Source organism: Microplitis demolitor, chromosome 5, assembly GCF_026212275.2.
Source record: "Microplitis demolitor isolate Queensland-Clemson2020A chromosome 5, iyMicDemo2.1a, whole genome shotgun sequence".
In the NCBI taxonomy this organism is placed as follows: domain Eukaryota; kingdom Metazoa; phylum Arthropoda; class Insecta; order Hymenoptera; family Braconidae; genus Microplitis; species Microplitis demolitor.
This window is the reverse complement of record NC_068549.1, coordinates 5,579,722-5,602,673: the sequence shown is the minus strand read 5'-3', so window position 1 is coordinate 5,602,673 and position 22,952 is coordinate 5,579,722. Positions and strand designations below refer to the sequence as shown.

Sequence of the window (22,952 nt, the reverse complement as noted above, 5' to 3'; positions counted from 1 at the left end):
TTCTAACGGGCACATAAGGGCAGATGACACTTTCCATGTCTTTCTATGAAGAATAGCCCGTAATTTTGCTCCTGTTGGTAATAACCCATCACAACATTGACGTTTTTTGTTCATTATGATGTCCTCCAGTAGGAAAAGCCATAAAAAGTCCTGGGAATAATTTATTTTTTGAGTTGAGACCTCTATGAGGATTGGGTGGAGATGGGTGGACATGGCTATAGATGATTCTCTATCAAGAGTTGCCTCTAACTTTGCTCCTGTTGGGAATAACCCATCACAACATTAACGTTTTTTGTTCATTATGATGTCCTCCAGTAGGAAAAGCCATAAAAAGTCCTGGGAGTAATTTATTTTTTGAGTTGAGTCCCATATGAAGATAAATTAGGATGAATGAAGATAAATGAAGATGATATTTCCCATGTTTTTTTTTTTTGAGAGTAGCCTCTAACTTTGCTTCTGTTGGGGACAACCCATCACAACATAAACGTTTTCTGTTCATTATGATGTCCTCTAGTAGGAAAAGTCATAAAAATTTCTGAGAATATAAAAGTGGAAAAAAAGGATAGAAAGAAATGGACGATAAGTTTTAAGAAAAAATCTCAGAAAATTCATCGATTTTTACTGATATCTTTTAAATGAAATAGAGTTTGCTAATATTCAATAGGGTTTATTCCAAGGATGAATGACAACTTCTACAACAGGAATTAGGTTGATTTATTTTTCGTGACGACTTAAATCCAGACGACTCACAGATATACATCCTAAAAGACGTCATTATAATGAACTTTTTAACTGAATTTTTCTTCGATTATAACCAATTAGACTTAATAAAAAAACTCGACCATCGCGTTAATCAAACCCAAAAGTTTCAAAAAATCATTAATAAATACACAATTAAAATAAAGTGTTAAATGTCGAAAAATGTACCAGTGGCCACAAAAGCAGTGATACCTCTATTCTACGTCAGCATAAAAAATATTACTAGAAATTAACCAACTTCCTGCTTTAGCTCCACCAAGAATTGAATTGAATCCAAATCGACAAGTAGTAGCACCTGGTGAAAGCCCATCTATTGTCTGTACTGCGACTGGAGATCAGCCATTAAAAATAGAGTGGGCTGCAATCGGTCGATCCTTGCCGCGCACAGTAACTCATCATCAAGGCTTACTTCAATTCCATGGAATCATGTATGAAGATGCTGGAAAATATGTGTGTAAAGCAACTAATGATGCTGGTGCTGCTGAAGCTGTAGCTGAAGTGTTGGTTAATGGTGAGTAAATATTTTCAAATCCTGCGTGCTAAATTAACTATTTACCACTAGCTAATGATTAACGATAATTATTATTATTGTTTTTATTTACTTTTTTAGAAAATACTTATGATGATGTTGGAGTGCGTGCTGTTGAGCGAGATGTAAATACTCAAGCGGGAAATTCAGTGCGATTGCGATGTGAAACAAGAGACCAAGTATCGATACAGTGGACAAAGGATGGACAACAACTGCCACCTAATGCACGAGTCAGAGACAATTATTTAGAATTAATGAGAGTCAGACCTGAAGATAGTGGCCGTTACATCTGTCAAATTCGTAATGCTCAAAGATTTTCGAGTGATTACGTAAATCTTCATGTTTCACGTAAGTAAAATAAAAAAAAAACCTATTTTTATTTCATATATTTTATTAGTAATTCATAAGAGATTTTTATAAAAAAAAAAAAACAATATTATTTTATGCATCATGTGGACAGGGTATCATACTCGATGTCACAAGATGTATACAATAGTTTATGTAATGAATGCACGAAGAAAAATGCCGTTGAATGTCTAAAGTCAGTGACATGCAGTCGGAGTCAAAAAAATGATTTACTATATTATTATTAATATTAAAAAAAATGTATACTCCACGGAATTAGATAATTTGTTTAATAGTATTAACTTAATGAAAGTTGAAATGACTAATGAGTACTATTTCTGCGCATACTTTTTTAAAGGACCAGTATTAGAAAAAAATTTTCATGAAACTTGATTCGTCGCTTTCTTTGGAAAAAAAAACTGACTTGTGGAAAATAAAAATTTATCTTTCTCTTTACATTCATGTGCTGTAATTCCTTCAGTTATCGAGACCGTAGTTCTGATCCAGATTGCTGTCTAAGAAAATCTATAGAAAATTTATAAAAACTAGGACTTGTTACCATCTAAGAAAATCCATAGAAAATGTATAGAGAAACAGAAAATATTATTTTTGACCTTTCAAGTATGATAACACTAATGAACTATCGTAAAAAAAAATGTTAATTAAGGTTCCTGAAAATTTTTTCTTAAATACTAGCAGTTAAAAAAAATTATGCTTAATAACAGTGCACATTTACATTTGCGCATGCGCGAAAAAATTTTCTTCAAAGAAAACGACCAATAAGATAGCTGAATTCAAAGTGACATCATAAGTGAAATTAGTTATTGACTTGAATTATTGAGTAGGGATGTACTCCGCCCATTTCACTCTATTTTAGGTGTTTAATATAAAAATGAGTGATTTCATATATGTTAAATGACACTTTTAACCAATCAGAACAAAGTGTATTTTAATATAAAATTTTATGAGGCTGACTTTAGCCAGTAACCAGCGTATCCTTCGGCATGAGTTACATAAAATATTTCATTTGCTCATAATTTATATTTAGTATTTTTAAAATTTATTGTTATGGAATTTGAATTTTTTACTATTACTTTTCATCATTTTAAAAACTTTAAATTATTTAAATGACGATTATAAAATAATTTTTTTCATTCAGTATAAAGTATAAGGAGTTTAAATATAAGTATTCTGTAAGATGATGAAAAGTCGTGTGATAATTATTTTTATGCCTCGTTTTGTTTTTTAAATTTTATTTTAATATTGAATGGTTTGCTTTGCATTGATAATGAACATTATTTAAAAAATAGTGTTATATTATATAATTATGATGGGAAACGTGTGACAATGGCATCATCTCTGACACCATAAATTAATCTTTATGATTTGAAGTTATTTTAAAACTCGCGTTATGATTTAGTTGTTTATTCGTTTGCGGATTGCATGCTACTATACCCTTCGGTACAATGCGCTAAGGGAGAGTTCCAATGCGGAAGTCAAGAATGCATTACATTGGATAACATTTGTGATGGCTATATTCACTGCAACGACGCTACAGATGAACGCTTCTGCCGCATCTCGCGAAACCGCCAATATCTTCAACGACGACGTGGTTTGTTTTGAGATTTTTGTGTCGTGTGTGTGTGTTTAAATTTAAATATATCTTCCTGTCTCTAGCTATTAGTGCTTTTTTGTTAGTTTAGTTTTATTATTTCTTCAAATTTATTGTATTATTAATATTGTTTTTATTTATTTTTTTTATCTCCAAACTTGTCGATAATTACAAAATTCTTTGTCACTTTTTAACATTCATTAATTTTTCATTTAAAATTATTGTTGGTGTTTAAATAAAATTTTTTTTTAAATTTTATAGAACCTGCTGGTCCTATTGTTCACATTGAACCATCTGCTGACATCATTAATGTTGGAGATTCATTTGAACTGCGGTGTGTATTCTCTTCACGGCATTCTAGTCGTCCGCGGTATCAATGGTTCAGAGCTGATCGTGACCCACTGCCATCTTCCGCACAAGTTTATGAAGATAATTTGAGAATTAGTGATGTACAAATGCGCGACAGTGGTGTTTACAAATGCCGAGTTGATTCATCTGAAGGAGCATTTGAACAAGAATATAATCTTGTTGTTCAGGGTATTTAAAAAGTTTACTATTTTATATATTGTAACAACAAACAGAAAAAATTTCTAGGGAAACAAATTCTATATAATATGATTATATATAACAATATATAGGTAGATTTTTTGGCGCAAAAAATATTAACTTAGCCTAAGAAATTATCATGAATTGAAAACGTAAATTTGTCAGGGCGAAAAAAAATTTCTTGCGCCAAGAAATTCATTTTTTCTGTGTACATAAAAATTAAACTTTTCTATAATAGTCTCAATAATAAAATCATTTTGTATTTTTTTCACTCGCACAAATTATTTGATCTTTTTTGTAAGTAACATTAAAAGAAAAAAAAATTAATTAAACCGTTAATAATAATTTATTTACACAAAAAAATCTAATATACAGGTGGGGAAAATGATGAACCAGCAATCGAAGTAAAAAATGTGCCGTATGGTTCGAGTATCGAAATGGAATGTCGGGTCACTTTAGATAAACCGATAACGTACAAGTGGAGTAAACTCGGTGGTTCTCTCCCAATGTCGACAATAAATGACGTATGGGTTTAAAAATTATTGAAATTTTGCAATTTTTTGTATAATAATACCGTTATTATAACTCGATAATGTTTTTTTTTAGAATAAAATTCAATTAATTAAAGTACGAGCTGAGGACGCAGGAACGTATATATGTAACGCATCAAATAATTTGGTGAGCACAGAAGTTCCAAAAGTTCTGGTAGTAACGGGAGTTGTGCCGAGGTTCAATCAGGCGCCACGAAGTTACATAGCCCTACCAACGTTACCAGATTCGTATCTTAAATTCAACATTGAAGTGTCTTTCAAACCTGAAAATCCCGATGGATTAATTCTCTACAATGCCGAGTCTCCTGATGGTACCGGAGATATGATTTATTTATCACTGGCCAGTGGATATCCAGAATTCAGGTAAAAAAAATAGCATATATATTTGTTTATTGATTCATTTCGATGAAATATATCTATATAAATTATTAACTTATAATAGATTTGATCTCGGCTCTGGCACGACAACAATTCGGTCAAATAAATCTTTATCTTTGGGAGACTGGCATACAATCAAAGTACATCGTAATAGAAAAGACAGTCTTTTACTGGTTGATGGCGAAGGTCCTTACAAGGCAGCGGCTGCAGGAAGAAAACAAGGACTTGATTTGAAGGAACCGCTTTATATAGGTGGAGTGCCTGACTCAATTATCATCAACGAACGAATGGGAACGAATCATGTTGGTTTTGTCGGATGTATATCTCGAGTTGTTGTCAATGAAAAACCACTTGATATTATTGGAGATGAAATTGATAGCGTTGGTGTGTCAACCTGCGAAACTTGTACCGAAAATCCTTGTCATAACTTTGGTGTCTGTCAAGAAGCTCCTACTAAACATGGCTACATTTGTCTCTGTCGTACAGGATATAATGGGCAACTTTGTGATAACGTTGGAGAATCTTGTTATCCAGGTAAATGATCGCTTTCTTTGAATATGTTCTACACAGTTTCTGCGCAGATAAATTTAAATTTCAAAAAATATTTATTATTTTATAAAATTTTGTTATTTTTCATTATTTAGACACATTAATATATCTTATGTTATATTTTATATCAGGTCTTTGCGGTAAAGGAAACTGCATTGAAACAGAATCTGGATATGAATGTTACTGTCCTCACGGTACTTCTGGACAGCATTGTGAGCACTCTAGTGAAATTCACCAGCCATCACTTCGTAATGACCATTCGTTTTTAGCGTATCAAACACCTAAAGCTGTAAGACGGTAAGTAATTACTTTATATACTATCATACAGTATTAATGTAAAATTTTACTTTCATTAAGTTGAACCCTTGAGTTTATTCACGTAGAATTTCGCTTCTTCTGTCTTATTATTTATTTTTTGTTTTATAATTTCTGTACTTTTGATAAGTAGTTCTTACGTTATAGTTATCGTTATTAAATTTTCTATGGGAATTTAAAAATATTATTTTATTGGTATAGAAGAAAGTATTTATAGAATAATTTCCTAGTTCCTAATTTCCAATATCTTTTTCTGACATAATGATTTCAATGTAAATTAGTATTTTACTTATATCTCATATTTGCACTATACCTGCACCCAAACTTTAAATTTCTGCGCTGTTTCTAAGGCAGAAAGTTGATATTTTCTTACATGAAAAAGCAGATGATAAAAATTTAGCGCATGCACTATTCTTTCCCCAAACAGAGGCAAAAATTTAAAGTTTTAGGTGCAAAAAATAGTATACACACCATGAAAGATGTCTCAATCCGCGTGTTTGCTGCCCTCGCTTTTGGCTTGGGTAGGTAATTATACTTGCGGTTTGAAATGTTTTACTTTCCTCCTTTGGGGTGTAATATATTTTATATATTTAATCATTTGAAAAAATTTGTGTCTATTTATTCATTAATGAATAGAATGGAAATTATTAATACTGTGCATACTAAATAATGATAAAATTTAATTAAAATGAGTATTTATTTAACCATTAGATACACAGTAAGAACATAATCTTTACCAATTTTAGATTTCATAATAATTAACCAAGGGGTATAATAATCGAATAAGTTAATACTAATTGTAAAAAACAATCTCATTTGCTAACATAAAAAAATATGTTTGTAAATATATAAATAATATAGTAAAATTAATATGATTGAGAGCCGATATTTGGTTTAAAAAAAAATCGCTTCGAGATTTCTACGATGCTCGATTATAAATAACTGCTAATATTAAAAAATTATTTTCAGGCCGGATAAGAGAAATACTATTAAAGAGAAACGATCGCACGGTCGGTCATACTTGGCAAACCTTAAAAAATCACGTTCGAGGCATTCACATACAAAATCTGATGAGCTCAGCGTATAAATGTTTTTAAAAAAAAAATCATTGCATTTTATTAAGTGAATCATGTTCTTGATAAATGCCAGATTTATTATTCGTCTGCTTTTTTAACTGCCATAAGATCATAAATATAAATATATTATTACCGTGGTGCTATTATATATTATATACAATATAATTGCGTTTTACGAATTAATAAATTATATTAGAGCCTTTGTACAGCTTTCAATCGTTATAATTCTTAATAATCAATGCCTTAAGTCATTTACAATAATTAATTAAAAAGAATATACTATTTCGTTGAGTCACTGCCGAACGCATTAATTATTATAGTTTTTTGTTAAAGCTTATGGTTATACTATATCAAAATATAAACATTACTCATTAACTTCGTAATAAGTGTATAAACAGACAAAAAAGGATGAAAAATTTTATATTATACTATTTTATTTGTACTTATTATTTTATGCATAAAATTTAAATGATATTATGAATGTTTTGCTACCTAAAAATAGACATTATGTTAATTATAAGCCAATAAAGTTTGACATTATAATCTCATAAATTTTTTATTTTTATTTCTGTATTATTGTTTTTTATGTTTTTAATTTTATTTCATTATACAGACATTAGAGTTATAAAAAAATACGAACTATTTTTTAAACAGGGAGATACTATAGGTTACTTTGTATCACTTCACGATAAAAGCAGTTGTAGTAACAAAATAAAGAATTTAAATAAATTGAATCAGTAAATATAAATAATTATTATGACGCTCACATTTAGCGAAGTGATTAAAGGTAATCTTATTATTTAGTGTACTATTTTTTATTTTATGTTGATATTTGTATATTATTAACTTTTGTATATATTTATGTTTATGGGTTTGTTATTATTTCTGTTACTATTATTTTTATTGTTTAATTAGTCGTTATCATGATATTTTGTGGCAATAGAAAATGCACATAATTTCCTGCACCAAGAAGAAATATCTACTGGTTCATGATTAAAAGATATCAGTCGGGTAAACTAGTAATTTTGAATACTATAAAACTAACTGTGTAATGATAAGCAATTTTTACGCTAACTCATAATATTAAAAAATTTTAACTTGATAATTTACTAACAAATATCTTTTTTTGTACACCTCAAGCGCAACGCGCTCTGTGCCTCACTACCGAAATTATTTTTTTGACAAAAATAATTTATTAAGGAATAATTTCGACCCGGTATTAAGTCGATTCATTATTTCATTGTTTTAATCCGAGAAACCGATTCTGTCAGCTGTTACGTATGAACTTATGGAAATACGATAACTTTAGAAAAATATAATAAAGTGACCTAATTTTTTTTTAGTACCTTTGTATCTTTTGTCGCCAGAATCCTATGAAAAATCACTATCTGAATCTTTTTTATTTAACTCTAATTAATAAAAAACTTAAAATCGGTAATTCATTAAAAATTTAGCTGCCATTTTTTATTTTTTTTTTCTTTACCAACTACTGGCAGCAGCACTAGTAACATTACGATTAAAAAATAAAAAGCGACATCTACGAAAAAATGGCGGGATATTTAAAAAAAAATTTAATAATAAACTAAAACTAACTAGTTAGCTAAAAATTAATATTGAAAAAAAATTATAAGCGATTGAGGTGTGCACTTTTGGATTTTCTAACATTCGCTTTTTTTAAAAGTTACGATTATAAATATATATAAATGAAAATATATTAACAGAATTTTATGTGCAATAGGTTCAAACTGACAATGAATTTCAACCCTTCGGATAACGGAGATGGTATTTTGATGTATTGCTCGCAAAGTGATGAAGGACACGGTGATTTTATTGCCCTTGTTATCAAAGACCGACTCGTCGAATTTCGCTTTGATATTGGGTCGGGAATGGCTGTGGTACGATCCAATTATGTAATTCAGCCTGGAGTTTGGACACGAGTTACTCTTAACCGCGACTTCAAAGATGGAAAATTGTCCGTAAATGGCGAACCTTTGGTCGAAGGACGAGCTCCTGGAGTAGCGAGAACTATGACTCTTAACACTCCTATGTACATTGGAGGTGTCAATAGAAGTAGGATAACTATTAACACTAAAGTTGACGTCATTCGAAGTTTCCACGGATGCATTAATGAAGTACATTATTAATTTTTTTAAAAATGATTTTTTTGAAAAAAAAAAATATATATATATATATATATATATATAAATATTTTTATACAGCTGGAAGTGTCTTCGTTGAATCTACATCTTCTTAAATCCACAATCGATTCATCGAGAATCGATGAATGCAAAATTTCATCAACTCCTTGGCGAATAAATTCGACGATTTCCTCGACTTCTGAAACTATGACATCTACTTATTTTCCATCAATCGCATCAATAGATGAATATGATTCTTGTAGTTTGAAACCGTGTGTTCATGGGGTTTGTCAAATTTCTAGTAATTTTTATGGCTATTCTTGCACATGTGAATACGGATATGTGGGAATCAATTGCGAAAATATATTGAAGCAATGTGAATTATTATCTCCTTGTAAAAATGGAGGATCATGTACAGATTTTCAGGGCCCGTATAAATGTGACTGTCCACTCGGATTCAGTGGAAAAAATTGTGAAAAACGTAAATATTTAAAATAATTTAATCGAAAAATAATCACTCTGGTTAAAAACTCCGATTGAAAAATTCTAACCGGAAATTTTCGATTAGCTTTCAATTTATTTTAATCTGATTAAAAAATTTCAATTCAAGATTTAATCAGAAATAGTCGGAAAATAATTGAAAAAAATTATCATTTTCCGATAAAACCAAATTGAAATTTAATCGGATACTTGAGCTGCTCCCTATCAATTCCGATTGAATGTTTGTTTTCGATTGAATCTGACAAAAATCCGACAGAGTTTCAATCAGAATTAATCGGAGTTTGTAATCAGGGCAAATTATCATTTTATTGTTGGTTATATCGCGTTACTAATTCCAAAAAATTAATAACTAATCACTAGAATTATTTTTACTATTTTGATTTCAGCGATCGAAATTGGTTATGATGTATCATTTCGAGGTGATGGCTGGCTAGAACTTGATCATTCGGTAATGACTCATGTTGAAGAGCGCGAAGTTCTTGGCTTTGAAATTTCAACAAACAAAAGTAATGGTTTGATTATGTGGCATGGTCAAATTCCGACAAACTTTAATCCTGATGATTATGTAGCGCTCGCAGTTGTTGATGGGTATTAAAAATTATTCTATAAATTATTATTTGTAATTTAAAAAAATTGTTTTCAATGACAAATAATCATTAATGAAATATAATATAGATACATTGAATATCAATACAATTTGGGTTCTGGGCCAGCAGTGATTCGTGTTCCAACTCAGCGAGTGGACGATGGGGAACGGCATAGAATTATTTTGAAACGACAAGGAAGCGATGGAAGTATAGAATTGAATGGAGATCATACTGAAAGTGGAGTAAGTGATGGTCTCCAACAGACTCTTAATACACGTGGTAACGTATATTTAGGAGGTGTCCCAGATTATGCTATGACGTATGGTAAATATCATGATGGATTTTCCGGATGCATTTATACCCTCGAAGTGCAAGATTCTGGTGCCATTTACATTGGAGATAAAATGGTCAGGGGTAAAAATGTTGCCTCTTGCACAAAGTAAGTTAAACATATAATTTTATAAATGAATAAATATAAATATATGTTGATAAATAGACAAGAGTAATAAATAATAATTTCACTGCTAATTGGATAATTTTCTTTATTTGATACTCGGTAAAGTATTCGTATGAATATTTATGAAGTATTAAATAAATAAAAATATACAATGATATGTGAAAATATTATTTATTTGATATGAGTGAGAATATTAAATATGATTAGAGTAATCATGAAAATCCTGATTTTTTAAATTTGTTGGTCTCTACCCGAATAATATGAATTTTTATCGAAGTAAAATAGTACATTATGTAACGAGAGGACTAAGGGCCATTATTTATCATGCAATGGCTTTAGCACGAATTGGAGACTGTCAGTCCAGTCGTTAATTTCTAAAAATCTTTTGACTGTGGAAAAATTTATGAAAACCATTTATTTAAACAATAATTAACATATTTTTGATTAAGGCAGACAAATTTAAAAAATTTGAACATTTATTGTCATATGAATATAAATATTAGGGGTGGGCGAATAGTTCAAACTTACGAATTATTCGTATCGAATCGAATCGAACACGGAAAAAAACGGTAAAAGATACAAAAACAGTAAAAAATACAAACGCTTAGTAATTTTTAATTTATGATAGCATATTTTACTATACACGTATTTTACTAACGACATAGTAATTTTTTCATACTTTTTTTCCTGTAAATTATTGGAAAATTTTCTTTTGAATGGCCTAAAATCGTGATATTTTTTACAATAATTCAAATTTTTATCAGAGGTAAATAGAATTCAGACATGAATCTACAAAAAAATGATTTTTAGTTACATTAAAAACTAAGCTCTTCATTATATAAAAATTGAATATTTGAAAGCTGGTCAGAATTTTCTTGGGGTGCATTTCGAAATGCACTGAGAGCAACTGTAGTGTAGCGCATTTTGGAATGCATCCTTATTAATTATTCTTATTACTTGCGCAGTAATTTTAAATATTTGAAAAATAAATTATTAAAAATTGGAGAAAACTAAAAATCGTGTGTTAAAATAAAATGGCGGCAGAGTATGATAGAAAAATATTTAAAAAATTAAAAAAAAAAAACACTTGAGTGTTTGAACAAACCCTGGTGGGGAAATATTATGCAGAAGGGTGTCCTAATACACTTGGAGATTTAATTTTAATTGCTCCAAGTGTATTGCAGCTAACAAACGTCACTTAACTGCTATTTCCCACCAGACGATGCCAGATGAGTTTGCTTAGGAACTAGGCAGGGATCAGCATCAGCTATCAGCAACACTTTACACTAGCACTAAACACTCAACACTCAACTACACCACAGACACTTTGCACAGTTTAAATTTTACAAACACTGCACATTTTAATTAAACAATGACTATGAACAATAAATTTTATGGATAACTCCGCGAATTAACTGCAATACTGTGTTTCTATTTAAACGTAAAGAAAGATCTGGACTACTACTGCCATTGTCGATGATATTGACTGCCGTTATTGGACCGCCAGTTGATACAAAGCAATCGAATTTGCGATTCATTCGACTCTCCCCACTCTAGCAAAAATTCTAACGTCGATTACAGCGACACGCAGTAGCGCCAACTTGGCGCGAAATTTCAAAATTGAAATTTAATAATTTCATTAAATTTTATACGTATCAATAATTATATTAATTAGACTACAAAATATACTCGAAACTTTTTATTTTTATCAGTAATTTCTTAATTATTCTTACTAATTACGCGGTTAATTTAAATATTTGAAAAATAAATTATTAGAAATTTGAGAAAACTAAAAACTGTACGTCAAAATAAAATGGCGGCAGAATATAATAGAAAAATATTTTTAAAAAACACGCAAGTGTTATACATACAGCTGCTCGTAGCGCATTTCTGAATGCACTCTTGATTCAAATCGAATAATTTGAAAAGTTACAAATAATTCGAAAATTTTCAAACCCAATTCGCACACCTCTAATCAACGTATAAAATTCTGTACACATGTATTGATAACAATAATATTTTCATGCTGCAAATCAGAGTGAGGTGGAACCCATCTTCTTTAGTATTTACAGAAATAGAATCTGACGGATTTGATGATTTTGAACCACCTCCTCCTGTGAATATAATCCATCCAAAACCCGCAATAAACTTTGCTCCTCGTAATTTCAAAGTCCTATCCCCTATTATTATGATTGTCCAAAATCCCGTACAATTAATGACTGATTTAATGATTGGATTAAAAATACAGCGCGGTATTTATAAACTGCTTTTAAATATAGTTTTAGTAAATTTGTTAAAGTGCTGTCTTTATTGAACGTTGAGATTTAACTAGTTTTATTACAAAAAAAAATTATATGACTATTTTCTTCTAAAAAAAAGTAATTCCATTGTCGGAGTTCTTGTAAATTTAAATAATTTATTAAATGTTAAAAAACAAGAAAGTAATTTGTTATGTACTTGATCAAAAATCACATGGAATCATACAAGTTATTAGAGGTTTGTTGCTACATATTTTAATAGTATAACTATATATAAATCTACTAATATACTAATACATGAATACTTCTGATGATGGAGTAAACTATATCTTTAAATGATAGTAAATTTATTTTCAGCAATTCAAATTATTTAACCAACGATCTTCCATCGCGAGGTGATCTTGGAGGTGTAAAAAACATTATCGGATTTGCTTAATAATATTTTTATCGTACCTACCAATTGGTGATTAGATCCGTATAATGAATTCATTGTTTAAAATGAAATATCATTGAAAAGACTAATGCTAACTATGCGCATATCAAAATAATCAACATAATTCTTCAAATAAATAAAATTATAAATTGATAAATTTTGCAATTACAGTGCAAATACTTTTTTACATGAATCGTACATAGATTTAGGCATTAAAATTTAAAAATAATATAAACCATTAAAATTTTTCATTTAGTTAGCTAATTTAATGTAAGGAAACTAATGGATTTTATTTTTACTAATTTATATATTACTATACACAAGATGTATAAAATACTATTATATTGTTTAACTTTGTCATGATTTATATAAATATATTTATATAAAATTTATTTCCAATAATGTTTTTTTAGGATTCTGAAAATATTGAAAACAATAATCGACCAATTATATAACAAAGCTTTTGATATTATAATAAAGAAAAAACATTTTTTTGACGTACACACTTTTTACATGAACGATATAAATAAATATTGCATTAAAGTTTGATACAATTTAAATAAAAAATTGTATTGATAATTGTTTTTGTTTTTTTTTCTGATAAGAAACAAAGTGGAAAACGCATGAAAAGCAGAAAAAAAACTTAACCATTTTTAAAGTTTATATAATTACTAATAATGTATAATTATAAATTAGTATATTTTGCTACAAAGTGAGAATGAGCTTTAATACTTGGGTTGATGTCACTTGTCTGCAGCTCGTGATGTCAATGCGCGCTTTTTGTAAAAAGATCATCCTCACTCAGCAGCATACAATAGTTTTCTATAAATCGCAAGAGAACATTGTAATTTATTCCAAAAGAGAGAACCACAATTTATTAAACATTTGCTATTTTTAGTCATGCTAGTACTGATACAACTAGACTGATCACAGTCTTGTTAAATTTTTTTTTATTAAATAATTAGAAGGGAATAGGAGTCGAAGCCTATTTAGCTTCAGGATTTATGATAATATTTATTATTTTGTGGTGCTTTCCTTTGACAGTCCAAATGCATTTTCCTTGCATGAGCTGCGAAAAAATATATATTTGACAATATTATAGATAGATAATGTATTATTTACTAATTTGATAAAACATAATTATGAAAGTAAAAGATGAAAATAATGAAAGTGTAGTGTATGTACTGTTGAATGTATAAATTATGTGAATTGAAATGACAATAAATATAATTTTGATATAAAACAACATATATTATTTAAAATATCACTCTCTTATTTATTCCCAAAAAATTTAATTTTCCTCCACTTAAAACAAATTGATCTTCGTTTTATTATTTTTAGTTTTATTTCACTTCAAGAGTGACAGAGAAAGCCTCTCTAAAAGAATATATTTTTAAGTGATCTAATATACAGAAATTAATTATCTTCAATAAAATAACTGGATTATTTATAACTAATGAGTTTTGAATTCTCTGCTAAAATCATGAGCTGTAAAAATACTTCAGACATATATATATATAGTATTAACAATTTATACACCAGAAATTAAACCATTGTAAGCTATGTGTTGAGTTTATATCCAGAAATAAACGGCAACCCCGTTCCAACCTTTTCTTGATATTTAATATAATCTTCTCCAAAAAAGTTTAATAATGTGATTTCTTCCAAGATCACTCGGTTATGAAAAAATTGCCAGGATGCAATAGCATAAGCCACTATGCAAACTGGGTTCTTAAGTATCAGCTAGAACAAATTTGTAATTATTCATGATATTATTTTTTAATTAAAAATTGAGGGTATTCTCAGACAGTGCACCCACTTTGTAAAAATGAATTGAATGTTCGTTAAAAAGTAGGGTATTTTCTGAAAATTATTTTAAGTAATAGTTACCTGAGTACCAATTGACCAATAAAACCATCCGACATAACTTGGATGTCTAAACAATCTGTACACTCCGTTAGTAACGAGTTTGTGAGTTTCGGATTTTTCCATTTGAACAAGATGATTAAAATTATCTCTAGCAGTAAACATGGCCAGCTTTCTTACAATTTCTCCGCAGATGCAAATTATTAAGCCAGCGTAAAAAATAAAGTCAGGAGATTTCATTTGCGGGAAATAATATCTTTCAATTAAAAATTCAACCCAACTGGAGCATGCCGCTATACTATAAGCTAAACTATGATTAAGTATAAAACTATCAATGGATATCGCTTTGGGGTTCGTCCAAGCGATAGTCAAAAATTCGGAGAAATGGAAAGTTGATAAAACAGATGCGTAAATTCCAAAACATCTCCATGACAATGGAGCTGAGAAATAAATAATTATTCCAACTCCAAAAATATAACCAAGAAATGCTGATCTTACTGCAATCTGAAATAAGTAAAATTATTATAGTAATTAATAATGATACTGAAGTTAGCCATGATATTAAATTTGGCAAAGTTCCAATAATTTTTGATTTTTTTTTAAACAATAAATAATAAAAAAAAAAAAAGTATTTGAAAAAATTACACCGATAAATTTTTCAATTTTCTACATGTGCATATTTTTAGTTTTTTTTTTTTTTTTTTGTAATTTATTTGTTGAAAAAAAAATCCAAAAATTGTTAATTGTCTGCTAACTTCAAGATTATTAATTAATAACAAATTAAAATAAAATGAAAAAAAAACAATACTCACTTGATATAAAAATCCTTTGAATGTCAGAAATATTAATAAATTTAAAAATCCATATTGAAATAAATGAATTAACCAGACATTTATCAAAACTTCATGGATGTAAGAATTAAATTCAATCCGCAACAAAATTTCTGGTATCGTTGCAATAATTATGGAAGTAATAAAACATCCAAAGCCAATTTTTCCTTCACGACACAGTACCATTTTTAATTACGATGCATTTATTGGATAATTGTAATAAATTTTAAATCTTATGAACAAAACTACTAATTACGGTCATAATTTCATAATTAATATTTTTTCTTTATGTCAAAGTATTTACATTTAGTTAAATTGATTTATTTAAATAGACATGACTAGTATGGTTTCAAGTATTTAACACATATTTATATATTTACTTTAGAATTTAGATTAATGTCATCCTGATTTATGTTTAACTAACATTGATAACCACATAACCATGTGCCATGTTTTGAGTTAGGTTAAGCAAAGGTTACTTTACACAAAATAAACAATTTATTTATCCGTGCAATGTGCAGGAGGCTTAAAGATAGAATTGGGAACTGAAAAATTGATGAGTGTGGATGTAACAGAGACGTGAGAGATTTTATGAATTTTGAATAAATAAATAAATTAAAATAATGAACTTTAAAAACATCCGCGTACTGATTTTTCATTGATTTAAATACGCATTTTTTAATTTTCATTTTACTTTCATTTTATTTGTTCATTCAAAAGTTTAAAAAATTCCTACTTGTCAGTTACAGTGTATTAGTATATATAGTTATTAATACGTATAAATTTTAATGAAATTATTAAATTTCAATTTTGAAATTTCGCGCCAAGTTGGCGCTACTGCGTGTCACTGTAATCGACGTTAGAATTTTTGCTAGAGTGGGGAGGGTCGAATGAATCGCAAAATCGATTGCTTTGTATCAACTGGCGGTCCAATAGCGGCAGTCAGTATCATCGACAACGGCAGTAGTAGTCCAGATCTTTCTTTACGTTTAAATAAAAACACAGTATTGCAGTTAATTCGCGGAGTTATCCATAAAATTTATTGTTCACAGTCATTGTTTAATTAAAATGTGCAGTGTTTGTAAAATTTAAACTGTGCAAAGTGTCTGTGGTGTAGTTGAGTGTTGAGTGTTGAGTGCTAGTGTAAAGTGTTGCTGATAGCTGATGCTGATACCTGCCTAGTTCCTGAGCAAACTCATCTGGCATCGTCTGGTGGGAAATAGCAGTTAAGTGACGTTTTTTTTAGCTGCAATACACTTGGAGCAATTAAAATTAAATCTCCAAGTGTATTAGGACACCCTTCTGCATATTATTTCCCCACCAAGGTTTGTTCAAACACTCAAGTGTTTTTTTTTTTAATTTTTTAAATATTTTTCTATCATACTCTGCCGCCATTTTATTTTAACACACAATTTTTAGTTTTCTCCAATTTTTAATAATTTATTTTTCAAATATTTAAAATTACTGCGCAAGTAATAAGAATAATTAATAAGGGTGCATTCCGAAATGCGCTAGGCTAAAGCTGCTCGTAGTGCATTTCGGAATGTACCCAATGTAATAGTACTGGCAGCGAAAAATAATAATGGCGGGAAGCGTGAGTAAATTTAAAAAAAAATTATCCATTAAAGTTTTTTATTCACTGATTATATTTATGATTCAAAATTTTAACAATAATAATATTGTTTTTTTTATTTTTTAATTTAATTCGATATAAATATTTCATTTATTTGTTGGCAAAATTAAATTTTAAATTCTTCCGCGCAATTTTAAAGAGAGCGCTCTATTCAAAATGGCGAGATTGTAAACAAATTTGACACGTTTGTTTATTTTTATCTTTAAAGATAATTAAGTTACTTGAAAATATGAACCAATGGAAGTAATAAAATATAAATAATTAATAATATTTAAATACAAGCATTAATACTAATAATATATTCAAAAATATGTGGGAAAATTAGCGACAATTATTTATTTAATTACTGAGTATTAAAAAAATTATTGATAAATTTTAAGTAAGTTATTATTTTATAATTTTATTAATTCATAACTACTACATTTTCATCAAAACTTGGAAATTAATTGTTTTCGACCCTTTGAAAATACGTACCATTATGACCCGAGATAATTCATCTTATGCATTTTTCCAAAAGTTTAAAAAATCGCTGTAACGATAATCAGTTGATGAATTAATCGAAGTCTAAAATTCGAGAATTCGTTGAGTACTGCCTCGTCTTAATATTTATGTTCAAAATCTTACACAGCGATGTGAGGTATAAAAATACAAATTGTTGGGTATGAAAGTTAAAAGCTAAAGAAATTTTACAAAATTACCCATTTATTAATTTGAAAGTAAAAATCCAATTTTGTAGAAAAAAAAAAGAATGTCATTAACACATGGTGTTCCCAAGCGGTCACCCATCCAAGTACTGGCCACATTCAATGCTGCTTCACTTGGGTGATCAGATAAGAATTAGTGTTTTTTTTTGCTTTTAAAGAAATTTATTTACATCATTCAAGTACAAGTATTACAATAAGGAAAAATAAATAATTGTTTAGTTGGCTGCAAACAACTTAAAAAATAGCCATTATTTGTATCTGTAAATTGAATGCGGATTGTTGGGCTCTTTGAGAGCAGCCGACAATTCTTGACTTCGTGTTGATGTTTTATTGTTGTTTTTAAATGCTGGTATAATTTAAGCTACGGACCGAGATCACATCAAATCGTTAAAAAATTTAAATGCTTCCATTTTTCTCATTAAAAGCCTATTTTTATAAATAAATTGATGTTTTCTATCATTAGTTCGTTGTAGTAGAAAATAAAGTTCAAATTATGAATAAAAATATGATTTTATGAAAAGTTAACTTTTACGAATTTTTATTCGTTCATATAAGTAGGCAATAATCAACGTGACCTTGACACGTTTTCCGTGTAAAGGATTTTACTACGTTGAGACGTGAGATGATGTTAGAACCACTAGACGTCCTGGCACCACTACTCATATCATAATTTCCATTATAACATTGAAGTAAAATTAAGAATAAAAATAATAATAATAATAGTTCGTTTTTTGTTGAATTTATTTAAAGGGTCAGTTATTTTATTTGTTACTAAAAGAAATACTGCTTAGTGATCTACTTAATTCACGGTTTTATTAGATTCTAAACTTCGGATGAGTGATCATAGGATATCATTACAATAATGCTCACTGTAATCCCATACATTATTAGGAAATAATCAGAGACCTAGAGATAATAAATTTATATCTACGGTTTCACCCCAAGTATACTTGCTGGGCTCATCAATAAAGTCGATGCAAGTATATTCGAATTTAGACCATTTTAAAGATGATAAGGATAATGACGGTGAATTTTTCTTTATGATGGTATTAGAACAAGTATTCCAAGTTTGCTGTTATAATTCGAGAATAACTCTATTTCATTATCCTTATCATATTTCAAACGGTCTAAAGAAGAATATACAGGCATCAACTTTACTGATGAGCCCAGTAAATATATTTATATTGCTGATTTGTTAAATTTATAAATTTATCAACTTTAGGTCTTCGATTATTTCCTAACAAAGTATATATAGAAAAAAGGACTTCTCGGCATAAGAAAAATTTTGTATTAGCAAATGAAGTTTGCTCTTGGCTCAAGAAAATTTTTTAAGGCCTTAAATCAATTTTCGTTTTCAATTTATAATGCGAAAATTTTTTAAGGCAAGTAAAACTTTTTTACGCAAAAAAATTCTTTTTTTCTGTGTGGGACTACAGTGAGCATTATCGTAATGATATCCATATGTAATCACTGATACGAAGCTTAGAACAGTAGCAGATCAGTAAAGTCGTAATTACTTTAATAACAAATAATAATAATATCATTTAAATAATTTACAATAATAATATTATTGTAAATTTTAAATATTTTTATAGTAACAAACAATAAATATTCTACATTTGCTATTTATTATATGCATATGATGCTTAAATAATATTCTAAAAACAACAATTGTCTGTTCTCATATTTTTCGGTCGTTAATATACCACATAAATCTTTGATAGATCATGTATCAAAGATTTATGTGGTATATTAACTACCGAAATCAAAAATAAAAATTATTATTATCATTATTATTATAATGATAATAATAATTTTTATTTTTGACATGAATACTGAGAAATAAGTAGAGGAAACAAAAGAGATGAAAGATGTAGTCAGTTGATAGAAGAGGGTATTTATAAGATACTTATAGTCACAAGAGAGGTCCATCCATATCTCGATATCGTTGAGTGCTTGATATGAGTTTACTGAAGGGTTGCATAATCATCATATCAATATTAGCAGAGCTCGTAAATAGCGGAAAGTTTCGGGGCTGGCTCGCAGGGTCAACTGTTTTCCAGATTTTTTGTATAGGATGACTTATGATACTCACCTTCACACACTTGGATATCTTCCAGAAAATAGTGAGAGTAGTTTTCGAAAGTACCTTTAAATTTTGACATTTAATGAAAATTTTAGAAAACCGAACTGAAAACAATGCATTCCATTTTTGGAAATTTTTAAGTTTAATAGCAGAAATTGAAATTTGATACCCAATTCAAATATAAATACAAATGGATATTTTCAAACCGTTGAACATATTCTTTACCGGTTTCTATTGACTTTCTGTGTAAGGATAAGATATTCTTCGTTAATGAAAATAATTGTGTTTAACGAGCGCGCACTACATAATTACGTTCGTTAAAATGTAAGCTATTAGTTTATGGTAATTGACAATAATAAAATTTTCTTCTTTATTTTTTTTCATCTAATAAATCTCGCTGCAAATAATCAGATTTGGAATATCGCATGTACAGTCACACCTATTCTAAATTATCAAAATAATGATTGCTATTCGATCGCAGTTGCATGTGAAATATAATTATACTTACCACGGAAACGAAACCAAAGCCCTACATGGATTAAAATTTCCACAAACTAAACAGCTTGGTGGTCCATGTTCCGTGGTACTAATTCCTTAAATCAGTCACCAGAGGCGACTTCAAACACTACGGCCGGGTAAAGATTTGCCTTGAATTAATTCTAAAATGGTTCTTCCCGTTCTCTAGTATGCATTATGGTAATCGCGTTTATCCAAGACAGCATTACTTACTCTTTACATAAATTATAAAAGTTACGATCTTTAGATAAAATCAGTTCAATTAACTGTGTACAAATACATAAGCTTTGAATGAAATTAATTTACTCTGGATTAAGACACCCACCCATATACACACACGCACACACATACATGGAACGAGAGAGCACTCATCGTTAGTGGTGGTACCTCTATAATTTATGCATGTCATCTTTATAATGCTGCTGAATAATCTCCGTTGAACAGAGTGAAATTGTTTTAACTTCATAGTAGTGGTAACAGTGAGTTCATTTTAACATCGATTTTTTAAAAAGTATTGCTGTGTGTAAGCTAGTAGCACGATGTTATTCTTAGCTCAGTGTCCCTAGAAATTTATGTGTTCAAAGAAGTACCTGAAGATCGTAATATTTTTCATGCAACGAAAATTAAAAAAATTCATTCAATTTTACTGCTTCAGGGGTAGTTTGGGGTGGCCTGTAAATTTTGGCTGATGTGCGAAACATTTCAAAGATCTAATTCTTTTCTAATTTCGTTTTTTTATTCTCGTTACGCGAAAAACGTTCCGATCTTCAGCTACATGTCATTAAGATATGGGCCGTTCAGTGAAGGAATTACGGGTGAATTGTAAGGAATGTTTATTGGGCGACTCTAAAACAAATAAGTTGCCGAGAAGCCTTTAGATTTTCTATTAGATTCTAAAGACAATAAACCATAGAGGTAATAACATAATTATTTTTCAATATGATAGTAAACAGTAACGATGTAACTGATAGCGATGAATTGCATCATGAGTACAGTGATAAATTGTAAAATGCGACGGGGTGTGTTTTCAATTAGACTGATTAGCCATAGCTATTTTTTTTCTCATACAACTTTTTTTCCGTTGATTCGAATATCCGACCTAGATTGTCTTGGGTGAAGTTTTCTACTTATAGCCTCATACTGTCGATTGTATGAAAAAAAAACGCAACATTGCAATTCAGTGTGAATTAAGATTTAACAGAGCTAATTTTAATGCTTTTCGTAGCTACATATAAAACACCATAATATCCAACATAATGTAATATAAAATCATCAACATAGTATAAAGTGATAAATTATAAATAAACTTTTTTATACAAGCGGAGCATCTGCCCCCATGTCAAAAATGAACGTACAAAAAATTTTGATTTTTGAAAAATGTTATCCCACTTTGAGTCATAATTCTAAAAGTTCTTTAGTGTCTCGCTCATATAATCCTAGTTTTCCTTATACATATACAGCAGGACAATGACAAGTATGAAAATTAAAATCAACTTATTGACATTATGGTTTGTAAATACATATTGATGAAGACATTACTAAAGGTACATATGTATATTAGGTTCAACATTAATTTACATTGACAAAATGTCTAACTAACTAAAATTTATAAATAGCTCGTTTTGTCTTCTCTTTAAAAATGAATTAGCTAAATTTACTACAATGTATAAAATCAGGAGTGATTACGGATTTTATTTAAATCCAAATTCATTCGGAGTTTTAAAAAAAAATTACTCCGTATACGGAGTAAATAGGGAGTTTGTCTTTTTACTGGAGTGGTTATATTTAATTCTCTCAGAGAAATTTATTCCGAAAGGGAATTTATTTTAATATTTGAACTCCGAATCGTGAATACAGATTTAAATAAAACCCAGATCACTCCGAAATTACTGAGCCGAAAAAACAAACTCCCAATTTAAACCAAAGGCGGAGTATTTTTTTTTTAAACTCCAGAGTGACGAAGTAAATTCGGATTGAATTAACTCTTAATTTTTTACGGTATGAAAACCATCTATAAATATACTACTGGTTGAGTTAGTGGTATACTTATAGCTGGGAAAATGGTGACTATATATCCACTTATTCGCAGCGAATTTTACTAATTAATTTTTAGAGAGATTATTTTCATCGCCGACATTATTTTATTCAGATTGATAAGGCGTGTCGGTGACCTTAAAACAAAAACTTTTTTTATTTCTATCATTATTATTATAGAAACCTACACTTAGTTTTTGTTGTCTTTATTTACATCTAGTTTATGATAAATTTTTATTGTTACATTCA

At 29.1% G+C, this 22,952-nt stretch overlaps 3 protein-coding genes across 20 annotated transcripts in view; 2 read left to right on the top strand and 1 right to left on the bottom strand.

Moving 5' to 3' along the window:
• Positions 1-7,202, top strand: part of LOC103575973 (basement membrane-specific heparan sulfate proteoglycan core protein) — a 105,005-nt gene extending 97,803 nt beyond the window's left edge. For 6 of the 18 annotated variants that reach the window (XM_014445086.2, XM_014445075.2, XM_014445084.2 and 3 more), the window contains 8 exons: positions 1,010-1,270; positions 1,370-1,636; positions 3,507-3,782; positions 4,167-4,315; positions 4,398-4,705; positions 4,785-5,254; positions 5,401-5,566; positions 6,554-7,202. In XM_014445086.2, the coding sequence (XP_014300572.1) occupies positions 1,010-1,270; positions 1,370-1,636; positions 3,507-3,782; positions 4,167-4,315; positions 4,398-4,705; positions 4,785-5,254; positions 5,401-5,566; positions 6,554-6,671 (2,015 nt within the window). In that variant the 3' untranslated portion in view covers positions 6,672-7,202. The remainder of the gene's footprint in view (positions 1-1,009; positions 1,271-1,369; positions 1,637-3,506; positions 3,783-4,166; positions 4,316-4,397; positions 4,706-4,784; positions 5,255-5,400; positions 5,567-6,553) is intronic. The other 12 variants (XM_014445103.2, XM_014445098.2, XM_014445102.2 and 9 more) reach the window with 3 other exon arrangements.
• Positions 7,203-7,473: 271 nt separating this feature from the next.
• LOC106694263 (basement membrane-specific heparan sulfate proteoglycan core protein) lies at positions 7,474-13,584 on the top strand. The gene is made up of 6 exons (XM_014445105.2): positions 7,474-7,671; positions 8,399-8,792; positions 8,880-9,279; positions 9,686-9,887; positions 9,975-10,325; positions 12,959-13,584. The coding sequence occupies exons 2-6, from the start codon at positions 8,412-8,414 to the stop codon at positions 13,035-13,037; spliced, it is 1,413 nt and encodes a 470-aa protein (XP_014300591.1). The 5' UTR covers positions 7,474-7,671; positions 8,399-8,411; the 3' UTR covers positions 13,038-13,584.
• Positions 13,585-13,682: 98 nt separating this feature from the next.
• LOC103575965 (protein-S-isoprenylcysteine O-methyltransferase) lies at positions 13,683-16,352 on the bottom strand. The gene is made up of 3 exons (XM_008555975.3): positions 15,713-16,352; positions 14,925-15,404; positions 13,683-14,777 (listed from the first exon to the last, which is right to left on the bottom strand). The coding sequence occupies exons 1-3, from the start codon at positions 15,914-15,916 to the stop codon at positions 14,595-14,597; spliced, it is 867 nt and encodes a 288-aa protein (XP_008554197.1). The 5' UTR covers positions 15,917-16,352; the 3' UTR covers positions 13,683-14,594.
• Between the last annotated feature and the right edge of the window lie 6,600 nt (positions 16,353-22,952).